This window comes from Lissotriton vulgaris, chromosome 4_1, assembly GCF_964263255.1.
Source record: "Lissotriton vulgaris chromosome 4_1, aLisVul1.2, whole genome shotgun sequence".
Lineage (NCBI taxonomy): Eukaryota > Metazoa > Chordata > Amphibia > Caudata > Salamandridae > Lissotriton > Lissotriton vulgaris.
Genome location: NC_141691.1, coordinates 1,849,311,605 through 1,849,328,955, shown reverse-complemented (window position 1 = coordinate 1,849,328,955; position 17,351 = coordinate 1,849,311,605). Strand labels below are relative to the sequence as shown.

General features: G+C 46.2%; 1 protein-coding gene across 10 annotated transcripts in view; it reads left to right on the top strand.

Annotated features, from left to right (window-relative positions):
* ENPP2 (ectonucleotide pyrophosphatase/phosphodiesterase 2) overlaps positions 1 to 17,351 on the top strand; it is a 947,534-nt gene that overhangs the window by 571,812 nt on the left and 358,371 nt on the right. For all 10 annotated transcript variants that reach the window (XM_086966157.1, XM_086966156.1, XM_086966152.1 and 7 more), the window contains exon 3: positions 10,813 to 10,968. In XM_086966157.1, coding sequence (XP_086822283.1) covers positions 10,813 to 10,968 — 156 coding nt within the window. The remainder of the gene's footprint in view (positions 1 to 10,812; positions 10,969 to 17,351) is intronic.

The following is a 17,351-nucleotide window of genomic DNA, read 5'->3' as shown; positions in this document are numbered from 1 at the left end:
CAACATCTCCTCCCAACGCCTGGCTTCTAGGGCCAATAGCTTCTTTAGTGTCTGTTTCAGGGTGGCGTTATAGCGTTCTACCAACCCGTCTGTTTGGGGGTGATACGCTGCGGTTCTAATCTGTTTTATCCCGAGTTGGGAACACACTTGTCGCATCAGGCGGGAAACAAAAGGGGTGCCCTGATCGGTAAGGATCTCTCGGGGAAACCCTACCCTGGAGAAGATAGCGATGAGTGCTTTGGCTATACTCTGAGTGGTGGGCTGTCGCAAGGGAACGGCTTCTGGGAAGCGGGTGGCGTAGTCCACTAGGACCAAGGCATAACGGCAACCACTTCGGGAGGGTATCAGGGGTCCTATGATGTCCATCCCTACCCGGCTAAAGGGAACATCAATGAAGGGAAGCGACTGTAGGGGAACCCTGGGGGGATGGTGTCGGCTGTTTTTCTGACAAACCGGACATTCCCGGCAATAGGTCTTCACATGTTGGTGTATACCCGGCCAATAGAATTTCTCTAGGATAGCCTGACTCGTTTTCTCGTCACTGAAATGACCCCCCAGGAGGTGGCTGTGTGCAAGAAACAGGACCTTGTCGCGAAAGGGACCAGGGATTAACAATTGAGCATTCTGCTGGGGCCCTCCTTTCCGGTATAACAGTCCTGCTTTCTTAAAAAAATAGGGACCTACATGTAAAGGGTCTTCGTTATCCAAGGCTTTGGCCCATGCTTCCCGCAGGAGAGGATCTTCCCTTTGGGCGGCCCTGAACTCTGTCAGTCTGCCAGGGGTGTTCCGCCGGTATAACAGGGTAAGCACTGGAGTACCCCCTCTTTTCCTGTCTTCGTTGGGTACGTGTTTTCTTGGGTCGAGGATCCGACGTCTTTACCGGCTGCTCTTGAGAAAAAGGTGCTTCTTTCCACCAACGGGAAAACGAATCGGTGGTCTCTTGTACGAGCCCGGGAAGTCCGGCATAGTCGCTCCCCAAGATCGCCTGTTCTGGGAGGTTTGGAACTAGTCCGACTGTGAGGTCGGTTCCGGGATCAGCGGGGTGTTGTACCCGGATGCGTGCAGTCGGGTATCTCCTCGTATCGCCATGGACACATTGAATGTCGACCATACCCACGTGTGGACCAACAGGTTTGCTCCTGTCTTGAGGTCGTAAGACACTTTGTCTGCATCCGGTGTCTGCTAGGGCGAGAATAGGTTGGCCATCGATGTGTACTGGAATATGGAAGGGAGGTGGACTGGCTCCCGGTTTGACACACACATAGTTCCGTACGAGGCCCACCTCCATAGGTTCCTCTCTTTGTGGACACATGCGGGCAATGTGGCCATAGGCTCCACAGTTATAACATTGGGGTCCTTGTTGGGGTGGCGCTTGGAGGGGTGGTCTGTACAATATGGGAGCCGGCATCAAGGGAGGGGGTTCCGGTCTGCGTGGCAGAGGAGGTCTGGGGGGACGATTTCCACCCGAGTTGTGTGGGCGGTTGGGATGTTCTTCCCGTCCTCTTTGCAGTTCTTGAGCCCGGTTATAGGCAGCGGCTATCTCGACAGCGGTGTCAAGGGTGAGACGGGCATGTTGTCGTACCCACCTCTGAGTAGCGGGGTGTAGTGAAGCCAAGAATTGTTCTAAGTAAATCTTTCCTAGGATATCCTCTTTTGAAGAGGTCTCGGGCTTCAACCATCTGTTTGCCAAGTCTTTAATGCGGAAGGAGAGAGCTCTGGGGTTTTCCTGCGGACCTTCCTTAGCTTGCCGCAGTTTGACCCTGTACGTTTCATCATCGATACCCAAGCGTTCCAGTATGCAAGTTTTGATATCGGCGTAGGGTGTGTTCCCCTGAATATTGGCTTGCTGGTAAGCGGCCTGGAGATCGCCGGTCAACAGCGGCCCCAGATATTGACCCCAGCGGTCGGGCAGCCATGAGGCTGCCTGTGCAAGTCTCTCGAAATTGGTGAAAAAATAGTCCGGATCCTCCCCTGGTACATATTTCTGCAATACAATCGATGGGAGGGAGGCAACCGGTCTCTGCTGACCCAGGGCGTCGCTTAACTTCCCCATAGCTTGGTCGTGTGCGGCACCTTGATCCTTGAGAACGTCATGTAGTTGGCCGCGGTCGTCTTCTGCTGTTTTAAGGAACTTTTCTATCAACGCTCCCCACTGCTCTTGGGTCTCCGCCATTTGCTTGACGACGGCCTCCATGCTTCCAGCTGATCCCACTTCTGACACCACCTGTGAACGTGGGCTTAGGGCGGGCCGGATAATCAGGCGAGGAGGCCGTATGTAGTGTGCAATGGTGGATCTTTAATAGCGTCAAGAACACAGTCAATACAGGTGATGGAAAAGATAGTATTGATGAACGGTCGTCCGCGGGGGTTTCTTGTCTTCTCCCTCTGGTGATGGAATGGGGTCCGCCGGGATGAACACGTACTGGGTGGTCCTCGGAGGGAAGAGAAAGAGGACAAGGAGCGGTTAGTCTAACCCGTCTCGCTATGACACTGTTCTACAACCAGCACCGGGAGTGTACGGGAGTAGAAAAAGACAGTGAGGGAAGGGTAGCGGGACGGATTCGGAAGGAGAAGAGAGATAGGGTGTAGGTGAGGGGTCGTGAGGGTTCCGCCTATGTACAAAAGTGCTGTACAAGTGAGAACGTGCTATACAAAATCTTTACAGTGCAGGCCAGGCTTTGTGCTACTAAGGAGAGAGAGTCGAACACTATATACAAAGCACCTAACGTGCTACAGAGGTGGGTTCGGTAGTACTCATACGCTCCGCCGCAACTCCCAGGTGAGTTGCGGCCGCTCTTCAGCCTCCTCCTCTGGACTCCACCAGTCTTCGCTCCACTCTTCTGCCTCTTCCTTCGTCTGGTCTGCTTCAACGCCGGTCCGAGCCTCCTGCCACGAGATCGCTGCTCCGACGGCGTCTCGGTCCTTGCTTCCGCTTTTACCCTGTTCCGGTGGTGATTCCGAGGTGGGACTTCCGGGGTCAGGTGGTTGTGGTTCCGGGAATCGCCCGTTCCTGATTGGCTCCTGGAAGACAGAGAGGGGAGGGGAGCTGGTCGTCAGGTTGGTGTCCCAGGACGGTACCTCAGGGGCTGTTGTGAAGGGTGAGTGTCCGGGAATGGGAGGTACGTGAGGGGTTGGCTTGAGTCCCGTATCACAGGCAACCAATCGGATTTTACTGACTCTGAATAAGTACCACATCTTCAGACGTGGCTTAAATACTATTATATTTCTCGAAATACTAAGCATCTCTTCTAGAAGAGTGGAAGGAAATATTGTTGGATCCCCAACAGCCTTCAGCATCTTGTGATGGAGAGCTTCTTTGAGACTCTTGAGGAGTCCTACATGATATATGCACCTAACTCACATGGGATATAATATATTAATTGAATATGGTTTCCTAAATATTTACCTTTTTTTCCTGCTCTATACTTCCTTAACTTTCAAATAAAGTTTACATGCCACTCAAAAACATGAACCTTTGTGTATACTGCCTGCTGATGATAATCATCCTTCTCAGAACTATGTAATCGCAGGTATAGTGTATTTCCTGCTTGGGTCACTGTGCTATTGAAATATAAATGGTTCAAATGAGTACTAGAATGGAGAGATGCTTTAAGATTTTAACGGTGTTTCTACAAAATGGTGGGTATATCTTAAACTCTTGATGCTGTAACTAAGCTCAAACTTAAGTTGATAGTGTTAGACAGTTTATTGAAAGTGTCTTCTAATTTTTCTTGGGTATTAGATAATTGACCACACTGAATCCTGTCAGTAGGCCATTCAATGAAGCTATTCCAGGTAAACCACCAACTCCTTTCTGCTACGAGTTCTGATATAGGGTCACCAAAGTAATTCAAGAAAATTCTATCTAGAGAACTGATGGTCTGCATGGCGTCACATTGAGGGAATTCCTTGCATTCCCAATTAACAATACAATGTGAATGTAATCAAGATAAGGGTTTACATTGGTAGCTTCTGGTTGGGAACTGTATGGAAATTCTGGAATTTAGAAAGCCATTGGAATTATGATCTAGTAGGAAGAAACACGTGTTACTACCAGTGACGAAAGATTGAGAATCATGGCTGAGAATCCACTCCAGAGGGAAGACATTTAAAGATCATAGCGATAGCTGAAATTAATTTACAACCAAACCTGATAGCATCACATCTTGTGGTCGGTGCCTATCTTTGTTCTCGTGCGCCGTCAGTTTCTGGATGGCTATGGGTCCCTTTTGCATCAAATTCTTTAAAAAGCTGTGTTGGGGCAGTTCTCTTTTACCACTTACACCTTTACCTTGGAAACTTTGTTTGGGAACTCTGGTCTTATACTGGTACACAGTATGGCTCCATTCTCAGTTAGTTCTGTTCATGAAACAGGAATTGATGCAATGAGCCTTCCTCAATCCAATATGAACTCCTCTGCTAATAACTTATCTGTGAGTTTTCCAATCTATTACTGTGGGACAACCTCCTGTATGTCACTTTTCTGTGTTCGTTTCCTGTTTCTCCTTTTATAAGGAGCTGGAAGCAGCTGCATCTCAATGTTCTGGTAACAATGATGGTTTTTTTTTTCCTTCTTGGTTATTTTTTTATCATTGTTTCTATTGTTTGTCTTTTGCACTTTGGTACTCTGAAGGAAACTCCTTCAGCTTTGTATGCTGTGTTTCTGCTCCTGGTTTGTGGGGCTGTGAGTGCCAGGTCCCTCTATTATTTTCAATCTTAGATTTCTCCTGCCATCCAGAGTTTTTTTTATTCCACTTGGATTTTTCCTTCATTAGCAGCCCTTCAGAGTTTCCAGATGATAATCGGAAGTGTTAAGCAACACTTTGGCTCCAGGAAGCAATTGCCTGCCTTCTTCAATGAGCAAAGAAGATGTGATTATTGCGTACACCAGTTGAAGGTTTGATTCATCAGTTTGCTAGCAAATTAGTCAGTTTTCTGTATCTACTTTCACGGTACAAAACTATCTTTGTTGTCAGTGGCATGGTGAAATGGAAAGGAACGTTGCTTTGATTCATGAGTAATAAAGTGAGTAATATGATTTGCCATATGAGTGGGCAAGTTATGCATTAAACTGTTTCTCTTCTGTTTGGTTATATGTGAGCAGATGTACAATTACAAATGGTATTATCAGGGTAAAAATTAAGGTATACACGTTGAGGCAGTAAACTTTTAAAATGGGCGGGAAATGTACAACAGGTGAGACTGATAGAGACCAGCAACGTCAGTTCATACCCACCCAACATTGAAAGGTGATTGAAAGCTTGGGCTTGGCCAGATACTGATTCTGAGTTTGTCCTAGTTGTCTGACCCCTGTGCTAGTCCCTGTGTGTGCGCAAAGGTTGGAGTTCCGAATTAGGTCATAATGTCTGTACTTGGTAAATACCAGATACATTAACTGCTTCACTCTCGTTAAATATCGTCAGGTCAAACCTGCTCAGATTTAACAGAGAGAAACAATATGCTATTTACAGAGAATGCTGATTTTGGTAGGTGCTCCATGTTATTACGGAAAAACTCAGAATAGATGCGTTTGCTGCAAGTCTCAGTGGTAGAGCTAGGTCTTGAGCCCTTTTATGAAGTTGGTCAATTAGGGTGCAGTGTGGCGGAGGAGGGGGAGGATTTTTCTAGGATTTGGCAGCGAGATGGGAGAAGTAGTTTCCTCCAGCACCGCAGCAGCATATGCGAGAGATCTGTGCAAGGGCGAGGTGTGCGGAGCAGAGGTTCCTGTGGAGGGGGTGTAGGTGTAAGTGCAGTCTCTGGTTCAAGTAGGCGGGTCCTTGGTCTTGGAGGACTTTGTTGGCGTGGGTCAGGAGCTTGAAAAAGCATCTCTTCAGGACCGGGAACCAGTGGAGGTCTTTCAGGTGTAGGGTGATGTGGGGCTTCTTGGGCAGGTTGAGGATCAGTCTAGCAACTGCGTTCTGGATCACCTGGAGTCTTTGCAAGAGTTCGGTGGTGGTGCCTGCTTAGAGTGCGTTACCATAGCCCAGTCTGCTGGTGATGAGGGCTTGCGTTACAGTCTTACTGTTGCTGATGGGGAGCTTCTTGAAGATTTTGTGGAGATGTGGAGTGTGTGGAAACAGGCTGAGGAGATGGCGTTGCTGTGACGTTTCATGGAGAGTTTGCTATTGTTTATGATGCCCAGGTTGCAGTAGTGGTCTTTTGGTGTGGGGGTGGTCCAGGTTCTGATGGCCACCAGGAGTCTTTCCAGAGGGCGGTGTGTGTGCCGAAGATCAGAACTTAAGTCTTGCCCATGTTGAGTTTTAGGCAGTTTTCCTTCATCCAGGCGGAGATACTCTTCATGCAGTTGTGGAAGTTGCTCTTTGTCGAGGTGGGATCAGCTGACAGCGAGAGGATGAGTTTCATTGGCATATGAGATGATGTTGATGATGTGTGATCTGACTATGTTTGTGAGTTGTTGTCATGTAGGCCAAATAAGATGGGGATGAAACGGTGAACTTACAGAGCGTAATAAGGGTGAACAGAGGGGTGCAGCAAGGGTGCATATTGGTAACTACTCTGTTTACCCTATGTATTAATGGACTGGTTGAGTCCTTAGATGACTGTGATGGGGATCCCCAAGATCACGGATAACACAGTTGTGTCTCTGTTGTTTGCTGATAAGTTACTTGTATCCAGAACTTCAATGGGGCATCAAAATCTATTGAATAGGTTTTTACTGACTTGGTCTAGAGGTAAACGTCAACAAGACTACATTTATGGTTTTTAGCCTATATAAGTCATTAGAGACAAGGTTAAACTGGTTTACACCTTCCTGGAAAAAGTAAAGCAATTTGATTACCTGGGGGTAAGGCTCACATATACACTTTTGTGAACCCTGCAAATCTCTAGGTGCCAGCTCACATTGCAACATGTAAGCGTCGCTTTGGCCAAAAGGTTAAAGTATACCCTTATAGGCCTGTTGTCCGGGTATTGATAGCGATCAATATAAAGGTGTTGGTACTGCGCTATATGGCGCAAAGATCTGGGGATCTCAGAATATAGGGCCCATTGGAAAAACAGAGAACACCTTTATGAGCTAGAATCTTGTCTTACCTCGAAATGCGCCCCTGATCCCATGCGTCTGGATCTGGGGCTTCAAAATATAGCACATGAAGTAGCATTCAGACACCTCAGCTACTAGATCCAAGCCTGGTCTTGCATTTCACCGCTCACCATGAGACAATCGTTTCGGAAGTGATTGCACTTGATACTAAAAGGGGTATACCACGGATTAAATATGTCAAGTCATGGTTATAAAGAATTGGTAGGAGTGAGCTTTGGTCTAACCCTTACTGCATACAGAAAACACACCTTGCTGTGCCTGTAGAAGAGATACTGGCATTAAACCGGGGGTCTTTGGCTGAATCACACTACTGCTTGGGAGCTAACGGAAAGGTTTCTGGACCTCAAAGATAACTTGCTTTGTGGGGAATTTATGAATCAGATTGAACCTCCTCAAGCAAAATCTCTATAACTGAGCAATTTAGATGTGGCATTCTACCAACCAATGGTTTTTGCTGTAGATGCAATGGCTATAACATTTCTCAATCTGGTCTTGATTGCTCCGAAACTGAAGTGCATGTCTTATTCTTCTGTCCTAGATACACAGGTCATAGGAGAACTTTGTTAATTTCGATCTGTCGTATTCTGTCAGCAAGACATATGAGAGGGCTGTAATTCGGATTCTCAAAAGCAATACCACATTATGGCTAATCTTTGCCCTGTCTAAATATCTGTTATATGCATGCCGGCTAAGATGCAAGAATATGTCAATCTCTGTAATATAATTAAATCGTTATTTCCTGATACTTAATCTGTATTACAAGATGTAAATCTATCCTCGTAATCAGCAGCTAAACTATAGATCATTTTTAGCACTCTCGTGATTTCTATTGATTGGTCTGTTCTCTCTTGATACTGCCTTAACCATCTCAAAACAAACAATGCACATAATTGCACTTTAGTTATATAATGCACTGTAATTTGTCGTATTTTAAATTGACTTTACAGCACAAAGTTCAATAGACACATGCAGGTGTGGCAATTTTTAATTCACCGTTTTCTTCTGCAAAAGTGCTGAATCTCAAAAAACAAAAATCAAACGTGCAAATATTCTCTAAAGTGTCGTTTTAAGGGCTTTTGAAACAGCAAATAACATATCTGCCAATATGATTCAAAGTGTTAGTTTTAAGGACTATTTGTATGTATATTGATGATCTGAATTAATTTGACAGCATACTGTGTATTGTATGTGCTTTTATGTTTTTTTTTCTTTTAGAATTTAATGAAGTATATTAGTACTACTACTGCTACACTGTCACTCTGTTCATGAAATGAATCTGTCTCCATAGCTCTGTAGTGTAGCTAGCATTGGTATAGCGCACAGTCTGCCATTTAATATGCCAAGCGCGACATTAAAGGAGCGCGCTCCTAGGGCCCGGCCTCCCGGTACCCGCCCCTTCCCTCAATGGTCATTGGGCGGGCGGATCGCCGAGAGGCCTCCGGCCGCCCGAGTCCTTCCGGGTCAAGCGTGACGCACTTCCGGTGGGGAGAGAGGGGGGCGGAGACCAGGGCCTATTTAGAGGCTCGTGGCAGTGACCTCGGTCTCTTTGTCCCCCTCTTCCTCACCGGATCCGCTGCGCTCGCCCGCGACCTGTTCCCACTCCTATCCCTAGTCTTAAGTTTCTTAACTCCCTCCCACCTGTCCCTGTGATCAGTGGTTTGAGGGGCGAGTTGCGGTAAAGAGAACATTGACATTTACTCACAGAATGGATGGGAGTCCGCCCTGCGTACTCCCTAGGCCAGCACCGAGGGGTTGAGATGGTAAGCTCTCCACTGGGAAAAGGTGACCACCGGCTGGGGAGGCTAGGGCGACCGGTTTCGAGCCTCCTGGGTTCCTGGGCAGCCTGGTGGTCGGGGGGTGGGCCCCGGAATGGCGGACAAGGATCAGAGGTGGGGCCCACCACTCTAGGGCGCAGGTGGGTTGCACCTTGCGCAGGAAGCTCAGCTTTGGGGATGTCGGTCAAAAATACCCCCCCCCCCCCCTCCCCCCTTAGTGCTGGGGGTTTTACAATCTTGAATGTCGATTATTAAAAGTGTTTTATGTTTTGCTAATTATGCAGTTTTAACTTCCTTGTCATGTTTATGTGGTATGATTATTAAACATGGCCGTTTTAAACACACGCAAATCTCTGTCGTTGATGCACATGTGGGTTTTAGGGTATGTTGGGCTGGGGCGGGGACATGCTGGGGGGTCCGGGTCCTATGGCCTTGCAGAGCTGTAAGATGCTTCGGAGTGCGATTGTGGAGTTCTGAGATATTCTGGGCGGATGTATTCTGGGTATTGTTTTATGGTCTTTCTTCGGTTGGGTGGATGCGACGTGTGCGGTGACCTTCAGATGTGGTGGTTTGGTGTTTGAGGGATCTACGGGATGACATTTACAAGTTGCTTATGCAACTTTTGGTCAGGTAACATGCCATTTGGCCAGAAATTAATAGATATTGTGGTATTGGTATTGATTAATTGAATATTTATGTTTGGTGGGTCTAGTAGCAAGTGCTAAAGAGGGCAGTATGATAACCTGCTGCAGGGCATCTCAGCAATGTGTTGTGTGTACGTAGGATATTGTATCTAATGAGTACCGTTGGGGGTGTTGATGGTAGTGTTTGCAGCTTTATGATGGCGAGTGCTTGTGTTTCTCCTATTCGGTTTACTCGCGTAGTTTACATTAAAAGGGCATACCCGGACCATTAATGCAGATGGTAGAATGAGCAGACACAAATGCACTCTTCTCATTAATCGTAATCTAGTAATGCCAATCTGCTACATGCTGCCCTACACCTTCAGCAGTCTGTCATTGTCCCTTATTACATTTAAATACGTGGCGACTGAAATCAACACATGCATTTTAGGTGACTGGGGACGCACGTGGGTGCTTTGTGCATCCATAAACAGCTGGCACATAAGCACTTGTACATGTGCAGTTTATTTGTGGAAAGCATAATTAGAGTATCTAATAACTAGTTAGCAGCTGGTAGGACCCTGGATGTTAACTGTTTCAAATGCCCTGAGCATGCCTGCCTTAGTGCCTAATTATTAGACCTACTAATTATATGATGAATGAAAACGAATTGCACAGCGGGAAAGATTCCATGACCGCATTGTTCAGTGGGCATTATCTGAAGTTAATGGCCGACCCCACAATTATGGACTGAAGTCGAGCACGCATAATAAGGGCATGGCAATGAACAGTTGTAGACCGTTGGACTATTGGCACCCATCTCCCTAATATCACCCATCAATTGCTTTCTGGGCAGTTATTTCCAGTGCACAAGTGAAGATTCGTCGCTTGCTCACTTTGCCGCGCCATCTTTTTTTTCTACAGAAACTGCCTCTCAGAGTCTCCATTGAATGAACACCTATGGTATAAATAGTGTTTCGAATTTGAGAATCAATACTTGTACTGCGGTTTAGGCTCTGTGAAAAGCAACTGTTGGCAGTGCTCTTTTATCAGGGCATTGGGCATCTTCCAAAGGATGATCATTCTACCGTAATTGGGTCTTTGTGGGAGTAAATCTGTTCCTTCTAATGAGAGCAGAGAAAGTGAAATCCAGGTGTTGTTCTCGTCTTGATGTTCCTCTTGCATGTGTCTTGCTTCTTCCTCTCCCCCGACCCCTCCTTCTGGCCGCTGCTTTGCAGGCAGCTCCAGGTGTGTAAGTATTAGCCTCAGCAGTTGCCCCCTCCCCTTTGAGCAGTCGCTGGCTAGCACTGGTGGTCTGACAGATGTTGCATTCTTTGTTCTTCTCGCACAGTCCTGTCCGATTCTCCGTGGATCAGCACTTCCGGGTCCTGCAAAGGCAGATGCTTTGAACTGGCGGAGGCCGAGCCCCCTTTCTGCCGCTGCGACAACCTGTGCAAGACCTACAACAGCTGCTGCTCCGACTTTGATGAGCACTGCTTAAAGACCGGTATGTTGACTTTATTTATTTTTATGTAAACCTCTTTTAGCCTTCTAACTCTCTGCAGAGGGCTGTCCCGGTTGTTAAAGGCCCTGAAAATAACAAGGTAGAGGTCCTTCGCAACCAGTATAGCCAGAGGCAGAAGGGCTGTAAGGCTATGAGAAAGCGACGCCCATTGACAGGAGAATGTTTGGATTTAAATAAAATAAAAACATCGAAATGTTGGAGCAGAAGGCTTATACCAGCCATTATTAGCCCCGAGCCACCACATTGGCTTCAGTGGAGCACTCAACAGTTCATTCTTCTAATATAGCCTTAGATACGGCTGCTGAGGGCTATACCACTTGTAAAATGCCCTGAACCAGGCCTTTAACGAGGGAGAGGGCCTTTTACAACCAGTTTAGCTTTAGGCAGAAGGGCTATAAGGATATTAAAACATTTTACCCACTAAGGCTTGAATTTTCTAAATTAAAAAGACAGAAAGATTAAGACAAGCATTGGAAGGTTGGTGTTCCTGGTTACACCAGCAATTCTAAACCTAGAGCTACTCCGTTGCCTTCAATAAAGCTCTTAATATTCTGTTGTTCTAATTGCTAGTATAATTGCTTTTTAAGTTGAAATCGGAGTGAGTTCTTTAAATATGAACTGTAGAGGTGGTTTTAGGTACCCATACTTTCCTTACAACTTTCACATAATGTGCTGTATCTTGTGGATGTTTCTGTCATGGGTCCAGAGTTTTTGATTCATGACTTTTTTACACAGTGAGCATCAAAGATCGGTACGGTCAGTGATTTTTCACTGTTTTACAATATAAAAACCTTGAGGGATGGTACATGTGTTAGTTGCCTTGTACTAGAATAGACCGTGTTCTTGAGAAATGTATGGTCTATGTCGTGTTTCTGTGGTAATATATGTGAAAAAAAACCTGCAAAAATAATTGAAAATAAAAAGAACATACTTAAACACTTAAAATCTTACTACTTCATGTGTCTTGTGATGGACTACTTTGACATCCGCTTTTGAGTGGTAACATCCGTTTATGAACAGATAAAACACGTGTTGTACTTCATTTGTATGTACATGGACTTGGTTCATAATTAAGGTTTCCAGTTTCTATTTTTCCTCATCAACACAGACAGAAAACAATATGTTTCCTAACTGGATTTATATTTTAAAAACGGAAAGACATAGAAAATGGGACTTCTTTTGTGTAACTCTCCATGCTGTTATTCTTGAGTGCCAGACAACAGCTGAGCCGATTGACAGCATGGGGAGTTAAACACAGGTTGAGATTTCCATAGAGTAAATCCATATTTCTATGTATATTTGCCATATACTGCTAATATTTTCATGTGGGTACATAGTTTTGTTATGTTTGACTGCTTAGTGTGCTAAAACCCTCCAGGCATAAAAGCATGACTCCTAATTTTTCTGTTAAATGAATTTGGAAATACAGGAATTGTGACTTCATTTATTCGCATAACACAAAATAAGTATGGTTAAATACAGACGTAAATATTAAATAATTAACGTGAATGTGGCAGCCTTAGTTATAATCTGGCTGTGTGTACTTAAATAATAAGCATTTATTGAGCGCCTGGCTACACAAAGCTGTGTGTCCCCACGCTGACTACAAAATGCAGACCCATCGAGAAGAGCTAGAAACCAGGAGATGACAGGAGTTAGTATTTAGGGAAGAGGTGAGTTTTAAGTTTGGCTCTGAACCTCATTTCGGAGGGCTCCATCCGCAAATGGATTGGCAGAGCATTCCAGAATTTGGTGGCCAGATAGCGAAAAGATTTTCCTCCCATTTTAGCTTTTGTGATGCGAGGGACTTTAAATAGCATCATGCCCGACGATCTTAGGTCTCTAATCGGCCGGTGAATGGCGATGAGACCTTTCAGGTAGCTTGGGCCTTTGTTTTGGGCAATGCGGTGTGCATAGCAGAGAGTCTTAAATATGATTCTCTCTCTAATGGGGAGCCAATGAAGTTTAGCGAGGGCATGTTTGGTAGATGTTTTCCGAGACAGACCGAGCACCAATCGTGCTGCAGAATTCTGTATGCATTGTAACTGGTGCAGACCCTTTTGATTTAGACCGAGTAGGAGAATATTGCCATAGTCCAAGTGGGGGGATATTAAAGCATGGACTATGGTTTTTCTCGCTTCGGTCGGTAGAAGGTCAAGTACTTTACGGAGTATTTTTAAGGTGCCATAGCATTTGCTTGTCACCTTATTTACTTGGACTTTTCCTGAGAGGTCAGCGTCCAGCATGACGCCAAGATTTTTCACTTTTTCCACAGGCATGGGTAGTTCTCCTAGTTCGCTAGCCCACCATGCATGGGACCAAGCAGTAGCTGCTTTACCTACTATCAATACCTCTGTTTTATCTCTGTTTAAACGGAGGCAGTTGGTATTCATCCAAGTCGCTATCGCTGACATACAGTTAGAGAAGTTGGTAGCTAAGTCTCTACTGTCTGGAGTTATTTTAAACACCAACTGAGTGTCATCAGCGTAGCTGACAATGCCCACTCCAAATTCCTCCGCAATGTGAGCCAGGGGTTCCATGTAGATGTTAAATAAAGTAGGGCTCAGGCTAGAGCCCTGTGGAACCCCATGGCTAACACCGCGAGGCGATGATTTAAAGGGTGGGCAATGAAGTTGGAAAGTTCTGTCAGTGAGATAGGACTGGAACCAGGTGAGAGCTAGGCCTTTTACTCCCATGTCTGAGAGTCGAGACAGCAGCGTTGAGTGCAGCACGGTATCAAACGCTGCACTTAAGTCCAGTAGGACCAACGATGCTGTCTCTCCCTCATCCACCATCTTCCGGATCTGCTCGGTAGAATACAGAACCGCTGATTCGGTTGAATGGCCTGATCTAAACCCTGATTGAGAGGGGTGGAGGAGCGATTCTTTCTCCAAAAACTCCATGAGTTGAAGATTGGCCACCTTTTCTATGATTTTGGCACAGAAAGGGAGAAGCGAAATCGGCCTTAAATTTTGGAGCTGCGAAATTGGGATATTAGGTTTCTTTTTTAAGGGTATCACTTGGGCAGATTTCCAATTTTTCAGGACATGGCCTTCCTGGAACGATAAAGTGATCATGTTGCTTATTTGATCAAGTAATATGTTTTCCATGACTGCTTTGTACTGTTCCGGGGGGCAGGCATCCATAGGGGAGCCTGAGCAAATGCCATTTATAATTTTCATTAATTCCTGTTTGTTAGGGGTCCTGAAATTGGTGAAAAGGGGTTTATTGGTGAGAGGACCTAGATCGTCTAGATTATTTTTGACTATCCTAGTGCCCCTTGAAAAAGTAGCATGGATTTTTTTCTACCTTCTCCACGAAGAAATCCGCTATCTGGTCGCATATCTCTGTGGAGTAGGTATCTTTAGTATCCAGGTGGGAAGAGATGGTAATTTCTCTGTAGATACCAAATAATTCCTTAGTGGGGTTTTTGGATTCCACAATTCTGCTTTTATAGTAGAGACTTTTTTCTAATCTTACCAATTTTTGATATTTTTTCAATTTGCTTCTGTATTTTTCTTTGAGTTCCGGGAGATAGTTTTTCCTCCACTCTCGTTCTATGGCTTTACATAGGGCTTTAGCATCTTTAAGTTTCTCTGAGAACCAGGGAGCATTTTTGGTTTGTCGAGCTGGTGGTTTGGTGGTCCATGGAGCAATTTTGTCTAAAGATTTGGTTGGCCAAGATTCAAAGTTGTCCCATACTTCCTGTAGGGAAATTCCTGTTAGAGGAGGGTGCTCAACTAGTTCATGTGCCAACAGTTCAGGAGTGCATTTTTTAAAGTTACGACGTCTATAAGGAGGCATTTTGGCATAAGTATTATTGATATATTTTCTAGCTATCTTAAATGGCACCATACTATGGTCAGACCATATTAGTGGGATGGGAGTTGAGATGTTAATACCTTCCCAGTTAGCGAAAATGGGATCTAATAAATGCCCTTGTTGATGGGTGGGCAGGGTGGAGAGAAGTTTGAGATCAACCGAGTTAAAAGCATTCAGTAAGAGTTGAGCTTCCTTGGAGTGGCTATCCTCTAGATGGATGTTGAGGTCGCCAAGTATGATGACATTTTTGTGTCTGATGGCAAGCTGAGTGGCCAGTTCAATAAGTTGGTTACAGAAGGGCAACGCTGCTCCAGGAGGTCTATATATAAGTAAGCCAATGATTGTGTTGGTAGCATCTAGTTTAATGGTAAATCTACCACACTCACTATCCGTAATTTTTAATTCGGTTAGAGTACACTCTAGTTCTTTTTTGCAAATCCTTGCCAATCCCCCCCCCGTTAACTCTGACGGTCGATTCTTAGAAGACAATAGTTGTTAGGTATAGCCTCTAAGATCTCCGGGGAGGAAGCTTCGTCTAGCCATGTTTCAGTAAGAAACATGGCGTCCAAGTCTTCATTAATCAAGATGTCATGGATTTCGGTTTTATGTTTAGGCATAGACCTGCAGTTGAGTAATACCGATTTAAGATTAATCGTTTTATTCGAAGTCAAGGTGATCTTGGGAAGAGTTTGATAGCATGTGTTGCATTGTGCGGGTAGGGACTCCGGGTCTATAGAGTGCCTACAGTCGTAAGACAATGGCTTACCAAGTTTCAAAAGGTCAGCTTTGGTATAATGGCGGCGATGCATCTTATTAGTGAGTGACTCTGTAGGTAATGGGGAGCCAGGTCTATGGAGGCCAGCCCCGCGCCCCGATCGTTCGCGGACGGGCGCAGACGGGCTGGACTCTGGCTTGACTCCGGCGCGCGATCGGCGCGCCCGCAATGCGCGTCCGCTGCGCGGAGCCTTATACGTATATTTTTATATCGTCGTCCGAGCGACGTTCCCAGCGAGCCCACACTAAGATGGCCGCTGTCCTATTCACCCAGTCCCCGCAGATGACGGCCCTTAGATCGGCCACACCCACAGAGAAGGTCCGAGCAAGTAGGCTGCTCTTGACTGTGAAAACGGATTATTTCTCAAGGTATAACACACCTTTCCTCCTAAATAGTTATGGGCATGGTTCAATGGCAGATTCTGAAATATTAGAATGCCACAGTAACAAGATCGCGTTTTGTAGCTTTAGCGCGAAGGGAGGGGGTAGGACACACAGGGAAAATTCTAACAATTCAACCAAGTTTAAAAATCAGCAGAGTTAAAAAGCGAACCTCCCGGCTCAAGCCTCAGGAGAGCAAGCAAGCAGTCTGCAGGATTGTGTTTAAGCCTGTTTTTATATCGTCGTCCGAGCGACGTTCCCAGCGAGCCCACACTAAGATGGCCGCTGTCCTATTCACCCAGTCCCCGCAGATGACGCCCTTTAGATCGGCCACACCCACAGAGAATCGGCCACACCCACTTGATGTTATTAACACCTATGCATTCTTAATTGAAATAGTTACTTTATCCATGTTGGGAGTTTCTGCTCCTAATATACCACTGCAAATAGGATTCTACTTAAAAACACAACTCGCCCCACTGAGGACCCCGCCTAGCAGACCCGGCAGCAAGAAGGCCCCATGGTTCACCGACGAACTCAAGAGCTCCAAGAAGAACTGCTGAGCCCTCGAGAAAGTCTGGAGAAGGGAACCGACACCGGACAACAGGACCTCCTTCAAACTTGCCACCCGGAAACACCACCAGCTGATCCGCGCCGCCAAGAAAACAGCATTCAAGGACCGGTTGGACAACAACGCACACAACTGCAAGGAACTCTTCAACATCGTGAAAGAGCTTTCCAACCCCAGCGCAGGAAACAACGACATCACCCCATCGCAAGACCTCTGCAACTCCCTCGCTTCATACTTCCACAACAAGATCGCGGACATACACAACGGCTTCAACAACCAACCAACGCACACCATGACCGAACAACCACCCCCCACCACCACCCTCCACGCCTGGACCCCGATCAGCACCGAAGACACCATCCGCACGATGAACTCCATCCACTCCGGATCACCGACCGACCCCTGCCCTCACCACGTCTTCAACCAGGCCGACGCTGTCATCGCACCCCACCTGCGAGACATCATCAACACATCCTTCGACACCACCATCTTCCCTGAGAGCTGGAAACACGCCGAACTCAGCGCTTTACTCAAGAAACCAACAGCGGACCCCACCGACCTCAAGAATTACCGCCCCATCTCGCTCCTCCCGTTTCCAGCCAAAGTCATCGAGAAGACCGTCAACAAGCAGATGGCCGCCTTCCTCGAGACGAACGGATCCCTCGACCCCTCACAGTCCGGCTTCCGAGCCAATCACAGCACCGAGACCGCCCTCATCGCCGCCACCGATGACATCCGAGCCCTGATGGACAATGGAGAAACAGCGGCCCTCATCCTCCTAGACCTCTCCGCGGCATTCGACACGGTCTGCCACCGC